The following is a 13399-nucleotide window of genomic DNA, read 5'->3' as shown; positions in this document are numbered from 1 at the left end:
AAAAATGACTGCTGCCTCCCCCAGATGCTGCTAAAGTAGCAGTTATAGCAAGTATGGCTCATCGGAGAGAATCTAGCCAATTCCCCCAAGAAAACTTTTTTTTACAGGTCACAGTTCAAAATGCAAATAATGCAAGATGCGGTTTCATTTATTTCCCAAGGTCTTTGCAATCCAGATTCCACAAGCTATGGCCTTAACTCTGATGTCTGAATGGACTTATGGTAGGAGAATAAAATAAAACAATAACAAGGGTATCTAAGCTGGATTGCTCAACACTTTTTAATCTCAAAATTGCTTAGTCAAATTCCTTTTGCTATTCTCGGGGAAAGAGATGAAAGCCATATATGAAGTTCCTTTGCAAAAAAGAAAGCAAACCAAATTAGGGACTTAGTTTAGGCTAGATTACCACATATAGTTCAAAATTAATTTTAAGTTTGTCAGATAGTTTAAATCACCAAGGAAAAATAAAGTTAAGTATTTAGACTATTCTTTATATCATATATTTTCGTAATAAAATTAGTATTTCAAAAATTGCAACAGAGAACTGAATGGTATTTACTGGAAAAAGTAATAAAAGATATACAAGTATGGTAAAAAATGAAACCCAAATTGTTCTTCATTATAATCCTTTGATGAAATAGGCTTTATAACCTTTATATTAATATCCTATATTAAAAACAATCATGGGGGAAAAACATCAGAAGTAGTACTTAGAGATGCAGCAAATGTGCAATGGTTTACTGTTAGAATATCACAAATAATGTGGATGAAAAATTCCTTTCTCAAGCACGAACCTATTTTGTGTTCCTTACCACAAGGTATGGGTATTCATGATTACAACAGCTTTTGAGGAACAATACAGAATTATCATTTATGCATTTTATGTTGTCTATTCAATTAAAATAAACTTGACTACTGAGCAGTATAACTTTCTACTTTCAAATGTGACAACAAAGGTAGCATGAATTATATTCTGTTTGTTATATCTAACTCAAAATACATGCTTTTAATATTGTCCTCCATGAACTGCAATTAACATATCTTTAATTTTTTAAAAAAATTCTTCACTTATTGTACAATTTATACACTAAGAGTGCAATTGTTTAACTTGCACACTATTTTCCTTCCCCTGCATCACATTATGGGTGGGGCGGAGGTGGAATTACAGTGAAACAATGAACCTGACATTAGAAAAATAAATTGTCTTTGATTTGCTAAGCAATGGAATTCTGACACCATTTTATTCATTTTTGGAAATTTGTTCTTACAAAATGGCAAATAATGTACCTCATCGTGCAATATTTTCTTATTCAAAATATTGATAAAGGGAAGTACTTTTTCAGTAAACACTTTTCAACTGATCATTTGCTAGCAGTATAATTTTAAGGAAGAGAGCATCCCCTCCATAACTGTGCAAAGTTCACTAAGAGCAAAATGTCTATGATACACCATATTTGGGAAACATAATATTATAAATTATGGTTTTTTTAGCTTTTAAACTTGGGTCATTGAACTATATAGATGTGAGTCACAGTGAAATAATAGCCACACCCTACAATCACTGTCAATATATTATGATACATCTAATACCAGACAGATCTAAAGTGGAACTGAACTACTTTCAGAGACTTTTTTTATCACCAATATTCCCTTCTGCTTTCTTTTTAATTAGCTGCTTCTCACATTTTAAAAAAATCTACACAGTGCTTAAAAACATCTCATGCTTCCTGTTTTTGGGAAGTAGGGAAAGGCATCTGTCCAAAGAAAGTTTATAGAATAAGACCCACCTCTTCCCTAACCCTTTGGATATTTGAAATGTAAAAAGGAAGCAGCCAGGCCAACTGGGCCCATTCAGGTTAATGGACTCTAGGCAATTCACTTTTCAAAATAAGGCTTCCCTTTCTGCTAAACCCTTTTGCAGTACAACACTCTGGGGCAGCTGGGAGGGTATTTAAGTGCCACTAATCAAATTTTCCCTTGGCCCTGAATATTGCTACCTTGAGAAATCGGTTTGAGAAGTGTGAGAAATGGAGCTCAGTGGTGTGGTGTTTTTTCCCCCACCAAAAATGTCTAAACTTATTCTTTTAAGACTGATTTAGGGACTGCAGAACAATTTAGGTGGATACCTCAAATCTTGCCTTGAAAAGCTTGATTTAAGCAAGCCATAGATTCAAACCTGTGAAACTGCTCACCATGAAAGCTGGCTGTGTCCCTCTCTCCCCCAGAACAGTTCAGTGTAACTCAAAAGGTAAAGGTTGATAAGAAAATTTAATTCCATGAATAACTGTACAATAAAAAGCAAGCTTGAATGAAATATGGTAGGGCTACAACTTTCTGTAAATGTGTTATTGCATGAATCTAGGCCAAAGTCCAAAGAAAATTGGTAGCCACGGTGTAGGTATGCTATGACTCGAAGAATAAAAGAAAAATGCTTTTAGAAAGACAGTAAATAATAGACAGAACTCAACGAGGTGACTTTTAAAGCTATTTAAAGTGGGCCATAAGAGGGTGAAAAATAGTACTAGAATAAAATTATTTCACTCAGAGTATTGGTCATGTTAGATGCTATGTTGTATGTATGTATGTATGAATCTGCCCACCTGCATAGCAATTGGGTTCATGCTATGGCAAGTGTTTATACTAGCTTCAATTTAAGCAAATGTCCCTACCTATTTTCAAGATAACGACCTAGAGGTTGTAATAGTCATGCACAATTATGTACAGTTCTACATATTTTCTGTATTATTGGTGTCCAACCTTTTAGCTTGCCTGGGCTGCACTGAGTGCATATAAAATATATAATAAAGTTAACGTATATAAATAATGAACTTCCTTTATTTTTTAATATGTTTATTACATCTTGTGGGGCGCATTACTAGCTGTCCAGGGATGTGGGTTGGACACGGCTGTTCTATATGATTCTTTTTGTTGGGTGATTTCAAAAAGTGCTGGATTACAACTTCTCTATGATTCCTAGTCAGAACAGCCAAAGACTTGTAGGCTTTTGGGATAAGAATGAATCACATTCTAGAATAACTAATGAAAAAAGAGGAGATGAACTGAATTCTTTCAACAAACTCTTATATGGCCAATCAGATACAGGTAACCTAATGTCAATACCAAAGTAGATCATTTTGGCTGTGACAATAACCGAGGCATAGAAATCAAGCAAATGAATCCAGGTTTTAGCTTTTCTACTTAAAAATACGTCTCAACCTGTATAAAATGTGTTAAAGATAAATTACAAAGATTAGACAAAAATGTATTTCCAGCAAGCATCAAAAGCATTAAGGAAAAATATACATAAGTACTATATTTATGTGACAAATTGCGTAAAGTATACCATAAGAATGACAGCCAGCCACACAAATGCACACAAAAGAGGCTACATCCAACCACCCATAAGCATATGCAAGAGATTTCATCTTTGCTCTCCTCCGTCCATGCCATAACCCCCTTCAGTTCTGCTAATTCTCACATGCATCTTAGCTTGGCGAAAATAAACCGTAAATCACCTATTCAAGGTAGAACTTTCTTTACCCTGTATAAATTTGCTAACTGAAAATACATTTAATTAGTATCACGCTAATCTGGAAGATAATTGTTGTTTTCTTAAACACTTCCTTGATTAAAATTTTCCCAAACTTATGTCATTCATTATGAAGAAAAATTAAACTTCTAATTTGGAAGTATGAAAGATAAAAAGATTTCTTCTTTTCAGTTTTTTTTAAAGAGTCTTAAGGAAGGGGAAAAAACCATGCATTAACTCTAATCTTAGAGGACATATACTGATAGATAAAAGTAGTTACTTCAAGCTGATTATGCTTGCAGAGTTCATGGTTAGAAACCACTGGCTGCCAAATTACCAGATTAAACACAGCTACTGACATTTTTAACTCCAAAAAGAAGAACGTATTGCAGGAATGGAAACACAAAGTATATTATGAACTATAGACTATTGCACATTTCAACATAATACAAGTGTAAAATATAAAGTATGAAAGATAATACACTCTGTTACACAGAAACATACAAATGATTTGTGCACACAGTTCAAACCATGAACAGCGGATGCCACCACAGTCCACTGGCTTAGCTGTTTAGTGACCTTTAGAAACCGGTCCAGACTGATTATCAGCAATACATTTTCTTGTTTTTGATTTAAAAAAAAAATTCTTGAGACCACAGTATTTGATACATACATATATAATTCCATGGTCAAGGATGAACAAATGTAGTTTTGCAATTCTAAATAAAAAGTGCAAAAATGTAAAAAAAACAAAAAACAAAATTAATATTATGGAAGCGTAAGCTAAAAATTGTCTGCATAGCTGAAATCTATTTAAAGCAAGTCCTTGGTAAGGAGTACTGACAGAAGAAAGCAGGAAGTTTTTTTTTAAAATATAAAATGTCTTCTGCATGTTCATTAACAGAATGCAAAAATGTCAGTTGTGTAAGCTTTTAAACAATTCACAGACAGTTCACTCCTGCATCTTTAGACACCATAGTTGTTGCGGTACCTCCTTCTCCAAGATAAACAGCTGTGCTGGATTTAGAACTAACCACCCTGTCACCCCCATTATTGTTAATCTCACAATCCAGGGGTTCAGTGGAGATGACCCATGTTGAAGGGCGCCATCTCTTTAGGGAATAAGGCGTTTTCACACGTTTCTTGATCTTTTCTCCTGAGCCGGATTTCCCCTCAAGAGATGATTCACCCACTAAAAAGGAAGAATAGACAATAAGGATAGACATAAGAACAATAAAACAATGAAAGGAGCAAAATCTATTATAAGTAGTAGAGGATAAATATTCTTTAATCATATACTGTACTCAAAGTACAATAATTAAAATAAAAGATTAAGTAATTTACTACCTAGTTTACATCATCATCATCATCATCATTATTATTATTATTATTATTATTGATTTAATCTTCAATTCGATTCATAGTCTGGGACTGGTTAAAAACTTAACAGTTCAAGTCCTAATCAAGGACTTAAGAGCTGTTAAGGTAGTGTCTGAGTATATAGGCAGTTCTGAGTATTATTATTGTTGTTGTTGTTATGTTTGCATTATTGTCACAACTAAAAATTTTAAGGCATTATTTTGGACTTATTCTTGAATGGCAGATCTCTGCAGAACAAACAGGACATTTAACGTATAGTTCATGCTAGACTGCAAATGAGAATGCACTATTACTATGAAAACAATTCAAAACAACAGAATACCAAAGAATATCAAATACTTTGACCATAACTTCCCAGAACATAATTTATTTGTGTAGGAATTGTTTTAAATGGAGAAGCATCAAACATTCAATTATTAGATTTTTTTGAAAAGCACCAAAAATGTTATTATTTTGCTCTAAAAATAGTATCATCTATGAAAGTTTTCTGTTGAAATATTTATTGCTGCATAACTAAACTGACTAGTTAAACTCTTAGCTCTGCTTCTGAAAACTACCACGCTAAGGAGATTGATATGCCATGAAAAAACTAAAATACACAAAAATGTTCTAAATCATGGGTTTTCTCTGGTGTTTGAAATTTCAGACATAAACTTCTAAAATATATTTAATGCATAGTTGGTATGAAGGCTTCATTGAACTAAAGGTTGTATTCAATTAACAACTGCCTCGTACAATGACTGTTTTCAGTTATGACAAGTGATGTAGAAACAACTTTGTGATCGATGCCCACATTTGCAACCTCACATATCTGTAAAGCAAAGGAAAATTGAAGTAAGATCGTAAGCGCCATCACTGTTTCATTTAGTGACTGCTTCACTTAACAAATGAGTTATCAATCTCAATTGTGGTCACTAAATGAGGACTATCGGTAGTAACCTTCCACCCTTCCGAGGTAGGTAAAATGAGGACCCAGATTGTTGGGGGCAATTAAGCTGACTTTGTAATAATGCCGCTTGGTATGTGTGTGAAAGCCCTAATAAGCAGGCATATACATAGAATGAAGGCTACTGCTAAGCTTGTAAGCCGCCCTGAGTCTTCGGAGAAGGGCGGGATATAAATGGAATTAAAATAAATAAAATAAATAAAATAAATGACAAAGGAATTACTCGGCTCCTACTGAACTATATTGGGAAGAAGGCTCCTTCTTTAATTAAACCTTAAACCAAATAATGCAATGTTTTGTACAAATCTGATACTTGATAATCTGATACAAGACAATGAGCTTGTTATTTTATATAGATAAAAATAAATTATTCTGGTGGTATTCAATTAAAACTGAAAATATGTACATGCATATGTATATCTGCTCTTCCATTATGCAGCTTATTACAGGATAAGTAGCTTTCTAAAATGTAAAAGAATTACTGCTCAGAGTGATTTAGAATATAGTAACATAGCAAATTGGTAATGAGCCATCTCTCAAGCAATGGAAGGTTTACTCAAGCCTTGAAAGCATTCTGTTTCATGCAACTTGAAAACACAGATACGAGATTTCCCTTCTAATTCTTTGCCTTTCAAAGGACTCTATTATAACATTAGGAATGTATAACAAGCCAAAGATCAAATGTTTGGGGGGGGGGAGAAAAAAAATCAGTTTTGCTAAAGCACGTTCTTGAAGCCAAGAGCTTTCTTAGGGGAAAAAAAAGGCTGCACAAATTATTTTTAGATCCCATAAGCATAAGCAGATATTTGTGCTTACAAGATGAAAGGATACGCTTCACTGGAAAGAACAAAGGTAATTTAACTGAGCAATGAGGCAGGCAGCAATGGAACAAATACAGAAATAGACATTTACTTTGCTTGGGGGGGTGGGGGGGGAAGGATGCAAACAACAACTTTGTCACTTAAAATCAACATGCTTAATTCTGAAAATAATTTTGCCAGGATTCACTGATGTATCCCAGCAGAACTCACACTGAATATTACACCCATCCAAAATATTTGTGGCAGAAAGATCCAGGGAGTTAGGCCTCTGTGCTCTTTTACTGTGGGTCGGTCCAGAACTTGGTGCCATTCTCTGGCTGCTTTGTGTAGAAACACCTTGCTCTAGACACAGGTTACTGTTGTTGTTGTTGGTATTTGTCCGGCCATTATCCAGTGATCGTTCTCTTCTATCTACCAGTCGATCGAGAATGCCCTCGTCGTGGCTCACTTGCTGCTCCCTTCTTAATAATGGCTCATGTTCATCAGGACTTGAATTGATATTCAAACGACTATCTTCTCCACTGAACTGATGCTGCAACATTTCTTGGGCTCTGTGTGTTCCTGAGCTAGTGGTTTGGCCTGATGGCACTGTCCCATTGACATACTGTGTTGACACAGTATGAGAGTTTGTTGTATGGCTCCTCCCTGCCACTTCATTTGTGGTAACCGTTACTAAGTGAGGTTCTGCAGCATTTATAGTATTCATCTTGGCAACTCCAGTTTCTACTTGCTTCAAGTTTGATTTGTGCTTTGCTCCAAATTTCAGCCGAGACTCCTTTGTCGAATTTTTGGTGTTTAAGGGTAGGCTAGTAGGCCTCTTTGGGAGGTTCTGCTGTTTGGGAAGAGGGTAGACCTGAGCAGGCTGAATATCTGGAATTAGGCATGCTTGGCCATTTCCAACTTGCATGAAGTCCTGTTGTCCATTTGCTTCTACTGCCAATTTTATCAGTGGGTACAGCAAACTGGAACTAGTGCTGCTAAGTGGATCTGGCCCACTGAACTGCTTAAGAGAATGCTCCATCAGGTTTTCATCAGAGCTTTCTTTTAAGTTTTTATCCACTTCTTTTGGATCCAGCTTGTTAGTTTCCAAGTCCTCCTCTGTTAGCTGTAGACAAACAGGAGTTGGCCCACATGATTGCATGCCATTCGCAGCACAAATGTTTGTTTCACCTGAATAAGGCATTTCAGATATGGTGGTCATTCCAGTGCTTGGAGTAAGGCCAGTTGTGTTGGTGGTCGTAGTGTTGGTTGACAAGCTGGTAATGCTAGTCTCAGGGCTTGGAATACGAGCTTGTGCTTGCTGCCGTTCATAGTTAATGGAATTTCTATTCTTCTCCCCAACTGTCAGTGGTGTGCTGGACACTGAAAGTTCAGATGAAATGTTCTTCACTTTGCTATCACTGTGATTCATTGAATCCTCAATGAAAGATGAAGAAGAATACTCTTGATATGGTCTGATCTTTGCCATTCGTCTATGGTGTGACAGGTTCCTTTAGGAAAACAAAAAGATAATAGGATTAAGAGTTTCATCTTAAAACTATTTCAATGCAAAAAAGGATATTTTAAACAAGAAGTATAATGACTGGGGGACTGTACAAATGGAAGCATTGCAATAGTGATGATATTTCACATGTTTCCATACAAGCTCCTTGATATTCTCCCTTTCTCTTTAGAAGACGCATGCTTATGGTGTTTTTTTTTTTAAAAAAATTATGGTTATTATGATTTTTTAAAAATCAGTTACTCCATTCTCAGCAATGTTATTAACACAGTTTTTTTTAAAAAATGAAGCGAATGGTATTTTGTAAATGTTCTTTGTTTCGTTCTTTGGGGTGTAGAGATGAACAAAAATGGACTATGTGACAATTTAATTGTTAGAGAAGATGGAGCTGCATCTTTAGTTGCAGTTGCCATCTCCTGAAAGAAGAAAACCTTCTAAAGCAGAAGAAAGGAAACACCCACTGAAGAAAAAATAATAGATAAAATTTTATCCTGCGCTGAAATGGACAGGTTAACCCTATACATTAAAAATAAGACTGAAACAGAGTATTATGAAATTTGGCAAAATTTGTACGATTGGTTAGAGATAAGGAGGATCGCTGAGATGACTATTGTTTGATTAGTTGATGACATAAGGACTTTTTATTAGCACCTATATCAGGACACAACTGAAAGATATGTAAATATAACACTGACGACTGAAAGATAGTTTACCAAAAATTTACAGATGTTATATGTACAGTTTGTTATAGTTTGTCCTGTCATAGAATGTATTTTAAGTTTTTGTTATTTCTTTCTGTAAAATAAGGTAATACTAATAGTAGTGTTGTAGCCAGGGAAGTTGAATCATGTTCACTTTTGTATATTTAATAAAATTTTCTAATAAAAAAAAGAAAACCTTCTAAAGCACTCTTTCAAAATCTGTAGCATTTAATAAAGCTGCCAGATATGCTTTGGATGAGAGGGCTACATTCTTCTGTAAGGATACTTTAGAGGAAAAGATCCTGCCTGAGGGAATGAAATTCTGCCTGAAGGAATGAAAGATTTCAGAGAAGAATGAAGGTTGTACAGATTCTTCAGATGAGTGAATGACACTATTTACTTCTGATACGACAGAGGGATCACTACAGAGGATTATTCCATCTTTATGGACCATATACCTGATTTATAGGTCAGAAAAAGGTCACTCACTAAAAGCTACTAAGATACAGAGAATATTCTAAGATAAGAGGTTGAAATATAAAAATTCATGCCTAGGCAAAGCAGGGGAAAAGAACTCGGGCAGAATACAGGAGAACCAAGTTTAGAAAGGAACATCTACAAATGTAATTCCTGCCTTCCTGAGCAATAGAAAAAAATCTTTGCTGTGGTCCTTTTCATGCCAAATTAAGGATATTTGCAACTCAAACGATGCTATGTATGTCACTAGGTATCTTTCAGAGTAACCACAACTGTATTTAACTGTATATAACTCTTTTTGAAATGCTTTCCTGGATTTATTTTCAGTTTCATACTGAGACAGCCTATAAAAGGAACACAGATGCAGTTGAAGATATTTTTCTATGTTTACCTAAAGAGCACCACGATTTCAATATTGCAATACTGAGTGAGCTCAGGTTCCTTTTTCCAGGTGTATAGCTAATATGCAGCTACTGTATATGTGATAACAATTCTTAAGGAATTACCTCAGAAACAAACAATAAAAATAGCCTCTGACTCCTGAATAATCAGGGCAAGAGGAAGGTATTACTGATTGGAAAAACAGCTTTTTTTATATATGTAAAATTAAGTGCTGGAGAAATGTGATGTTCTTGCAATGAAACCAAATTTTCAAGAAAAGCATGTGCAACAAATGTGGAGCTTGTGTAGATAGATAGATAGATAGATAGATAGATAGATAGATAGATAGATAGATAGATAGATAGACAGATAGACAGACAGACAGACAGACGACAGAAGTATATACCTTTCATTTTGCATAGCTGTAGACATAGGGTTAACAGTTGGACTGACAGATTTGTTCCTCTCCCAAATCATCATGAGTTCGGCCATCCTCTCTTCAGCACACTGGGCTGTCAGCCGAGCTTCAGCATCTTGATCCCAGCAGTCTTCGATTGTCTCTTTCAGTGACCTCACAGCCTACCAAAGAAAACAGGATGACATTTTCTCAACCTCTTTTTTTAACATTTGTTCTTCAATACCACTACTAATGATCAACAGTTCGATCATGTACGATTATTAAAAACATTCGGGTCTAGGAAGAGTAGTATTGGATAAGACCAAAGGTTTATCCATTCTAACGTTATTTCCCAAAACAACTCACTAGATTTTTAAAAGAAATCAGGATGTTGGACAAAAAACTATTCTCTCCAAATATTGTTTTCTTGATATTGACATTCAAAAGTATGCTACCACTGATCATGAAGATTTAATAAATCATGACTAGTTGTCACTAATGTGACAAAACTCTCCAAACAAATAAGTAATGGTATATTTTTCGTTGTTCAACTGTTATGTCGGACTTCAATATATTGGAAAACTGTAATTCTGCGGCTGTTTCCTATTAGTGATCAATGTATAACTAGCATTTTACATTACAAAAGTACAAGTTATCATAGATACATTACTTTTCTCTTTTGCACTTAAATGTTGGTTACAGCACTTACAATTTCATAATAACAGTGCTCCATTTCTACATTCACATTCCAACAACATCGTCAACTCAAAAGAAAAAGCAGTGTAGCTTTTTTTTCTTTTCTTACCAAGCTGTTCTCTTTCCAGGCCTCTGGGAATTTTGGTCTTTGCTTTTCTCTAGAAACAAGGACTTGCATATCTTCAAAAGTGGGGTGGTTTCCAACTTCTATTTGGAATGCTGTTTGGAACTCTGGCACAGATTCTCCTGTTTGCAGAAAAGGGCACGTCAATGTTATCATGAAGCAGAAAAAATAAAACAAAACAAAGTTGATACTGAAACGTTGGAGTCTAGCAAAAATGTATTTATTGGATTGTTTTTCCTTACTTCAGACAGGATTGGATTTGTTAATTTGTACAGGCAGAAAATAAATAAGGAAATGGTATATAAACAGTCGGAAATATTCTGAAAGTTTTAACTAAACCTAATAATTTAACAAAATTCTTAATTATTCTATAAACATTTCGAAAGCCTTCTGGTGGCACATTCATGTCCCCTCTACTTTAGGATACTATTTTGGAATGCCGTTTGAGTTGTATAAACGAAGGAACAGTTCTGTTGTTGTTTTTAATGGTTTATCTTATATACTGTAAATCCTATAGTTCCATATATGTATTTTGGTTGGATGTAAATAACAGGATTTGCATTATGACATCATTTGTGCCTGGGTTATCATTTTCTATTGTGCTCTATTATATTGCAGAAGTTAGGAGAATTATCCACCTTTTCCTCAATTCTTGACAAAATATAGGATAAGGAGGGTTTTTTTTAGAAAAAAACTTTATGTACTTATTGTCCAGTTTCATGCCTAAATAATCATATCACGAATATTATGAGCTTTTCAATTTCTGAGCCAACTAACTGTCAATTTTATTTCTTTCCAAACAGACCCCTTATATTTATGAAAATACTTCTACATACCGTATATACTTGAGTATAAGCCGACTCGAGTATAAGCCGAGACCCCCAATTTCACCCCCAAAAACTGGAAAAAGTTATTGACTCGAGTATAAGCCGATCCGCCGTTCTGCAAGCCTCTGCCGCCAGCAGAGGCTCGATCCGCCATTTTGCAAGCCTGAATACACAGGAATACCCTGTGTGGCCGCGGCTCGTCGGCAGGTCTCCGTTCCTCCTGCCGACCTTTGGGGAGGTTTGGGCGCCTCCCCAAACCTCCCCAAACCTCGGCAGGTCTCCGTTCCTCCTGCCGACCTTTGGGGAGGTTTGGGCGCCTCCCCAAACCTCCCCAAACCTCGGCAGGTCTCCGTTCCTCCGCGCAGACCTGCCGACCTTTGGGGAGGTTTGGGCGCCTCCCCAAACCTCCCCAAACCTCGGCAGGTCTCCGTTCCTCCGCGCAGACCTGCCGACCTTTGGGGAGGTTTGGGCGCCTCCCCAAACCTCGGCAGGTCTCCGTTCCTCCTGCCGACCTTTGGGGAGGTTTGGGCGCCTCCCCAAACCTCCCCAAACCTCGGCAGGTCTCCGTTCCTCCTGCCGACCTTTGGGGAGGTTTGGGCGCCTCCCCAAACCTCCCCAAACCTCTGCAGGTCTCCGTTCCTCCGCGCAGACCTGCCGACCTTTGGGGAGGTTTGGGCGCCTCCCCAAACCTCCCCAAACCTCGGCAGGTCTCCGTTCCTCCTGCCGACCTTTGGGGAGGTTTGGGCGCCTCCCCAAACCTCCCCAAACCTTGGCAGGTCTCCGTTCCTCCTGCCGACCTTTGGGGAGGTTTGGGCGCCTCCCCAAACCTCCCCAAACCTCGGCAGGTCTCCGTTCCTCCTGCCAACCTTTGGGGAGGTTTGGGCGCCTCCCCAAACCTCGGCAGGTCTCCGTTCCTCCTGCCGACCTTTGGGGAGGTTTGGGCGCCTCCCCAAACCTCCCCAAACCTCGGCAGGTCTCCGTTCCTCCTGCCGACCTTTGGGGAGGTTTGGGCGCCTCCCCAAACCTCCCCAAACCTCTGCAGGTCTCCGTTCCTCCGCGCAGACCTGCCGACCTTTGGGGAGGTTTGGGCGCCTCCCCAAACCTCCCCAAACCTCGGCAGGTCTCCGTTCCTCCTGCCGACCTTTGGGGAGGTTTGGGCGCCTCCCCAAACCTCGGCAGGTCTCCGTTCCTCCTGCCGACCTTTGGGGAGGTTTGGGCGCCTCCCCAAACCTCGGCAGGTCTCCGTTCCTCCTGCCGACCTTTGGGGAGGTTTGGGCGCCTCCCCAAACCTCCCCAAACCTCGGCAGGTCTCCGTTCCTCCTGCCGACCTTTGGGGAGGTTTGGGCGCCTCCCCAAACCTCGGCAGGTCTCCGTTCCTCCGCGCAGACCTGCCGACCTTTGGGGAGGTTTGGGCGCCTCCCCAAACCTCCCCAAACCTCGGCAGGTCTCCGTTCCTCCTGCCGACCTTTGGGGAGGTTTGGGTGCCTCCCCAAACCTCGGCAGGTCTCCGTTCCTCCGCGCAGACCTGCCGACCTTTGGGGAGGTTTGGGCGCCTCCCCAAACCTCCCCAAACCTCGGCAGGTCTCCGTTCCTCCTGCCGACCTTTGGGGAGGTTTGGG

The 13399-nt window shown here is 38.3% G+C and overlaps 1 protein-coding gene across 1 annotated transcript in view; it reads right to left on the bottom strand.

Moving 5' to 3' along the window:
- Nucleotides 1–3177: 3177 nt before the first annotated feature.
- Nucleotides 3178–13399, bottom strand: part of BMPR2 (bone morphogenetic protein receptor type 2) — an 84068-nt gene continuing 73846 nt past the window's right edge. Inside the window, exons 10-13 of the mRNA XM_083378028.1 lie at nucleotides 10939–11075; nucleotides 10143–10315; nucleotides 6887–8166; nucleotides 3178–4721 (exon numbers count right to left, since the gene is read on the bottom strand). Coding sequence (XP_083234154.1) covers nucleotides 4471–4721; nucleotides 6887–8166; nucleotides 10143–10315; nucleotides 10939–11075 — 1841 coding nt within the window. The 3' untranslated portion in view covers nucleotides 3178–4470. The remainder of the gene's footprint in view (nucleotides 4722–6886; nucleotides 8167–10142; nucleotides 10316–10938; nucleotides 11076–13399) is intronic.

Source organism: Vipera ursinii (genome assembly GCF_947247035.1).
Source record: "Vipera ursinii genome assembly, chromosome: 1".
In the NCBI taxonomy this organism is placed as follows: domain Eukaryota; kingdom Metazoa; phylum Chordata; class Lepidosauria; order Squamata; family Viperidae; genus Vipera; species Vipera ursinii.
This window is presented reverse-complemented; position numbering and strand designations above follow the sequence as displayed.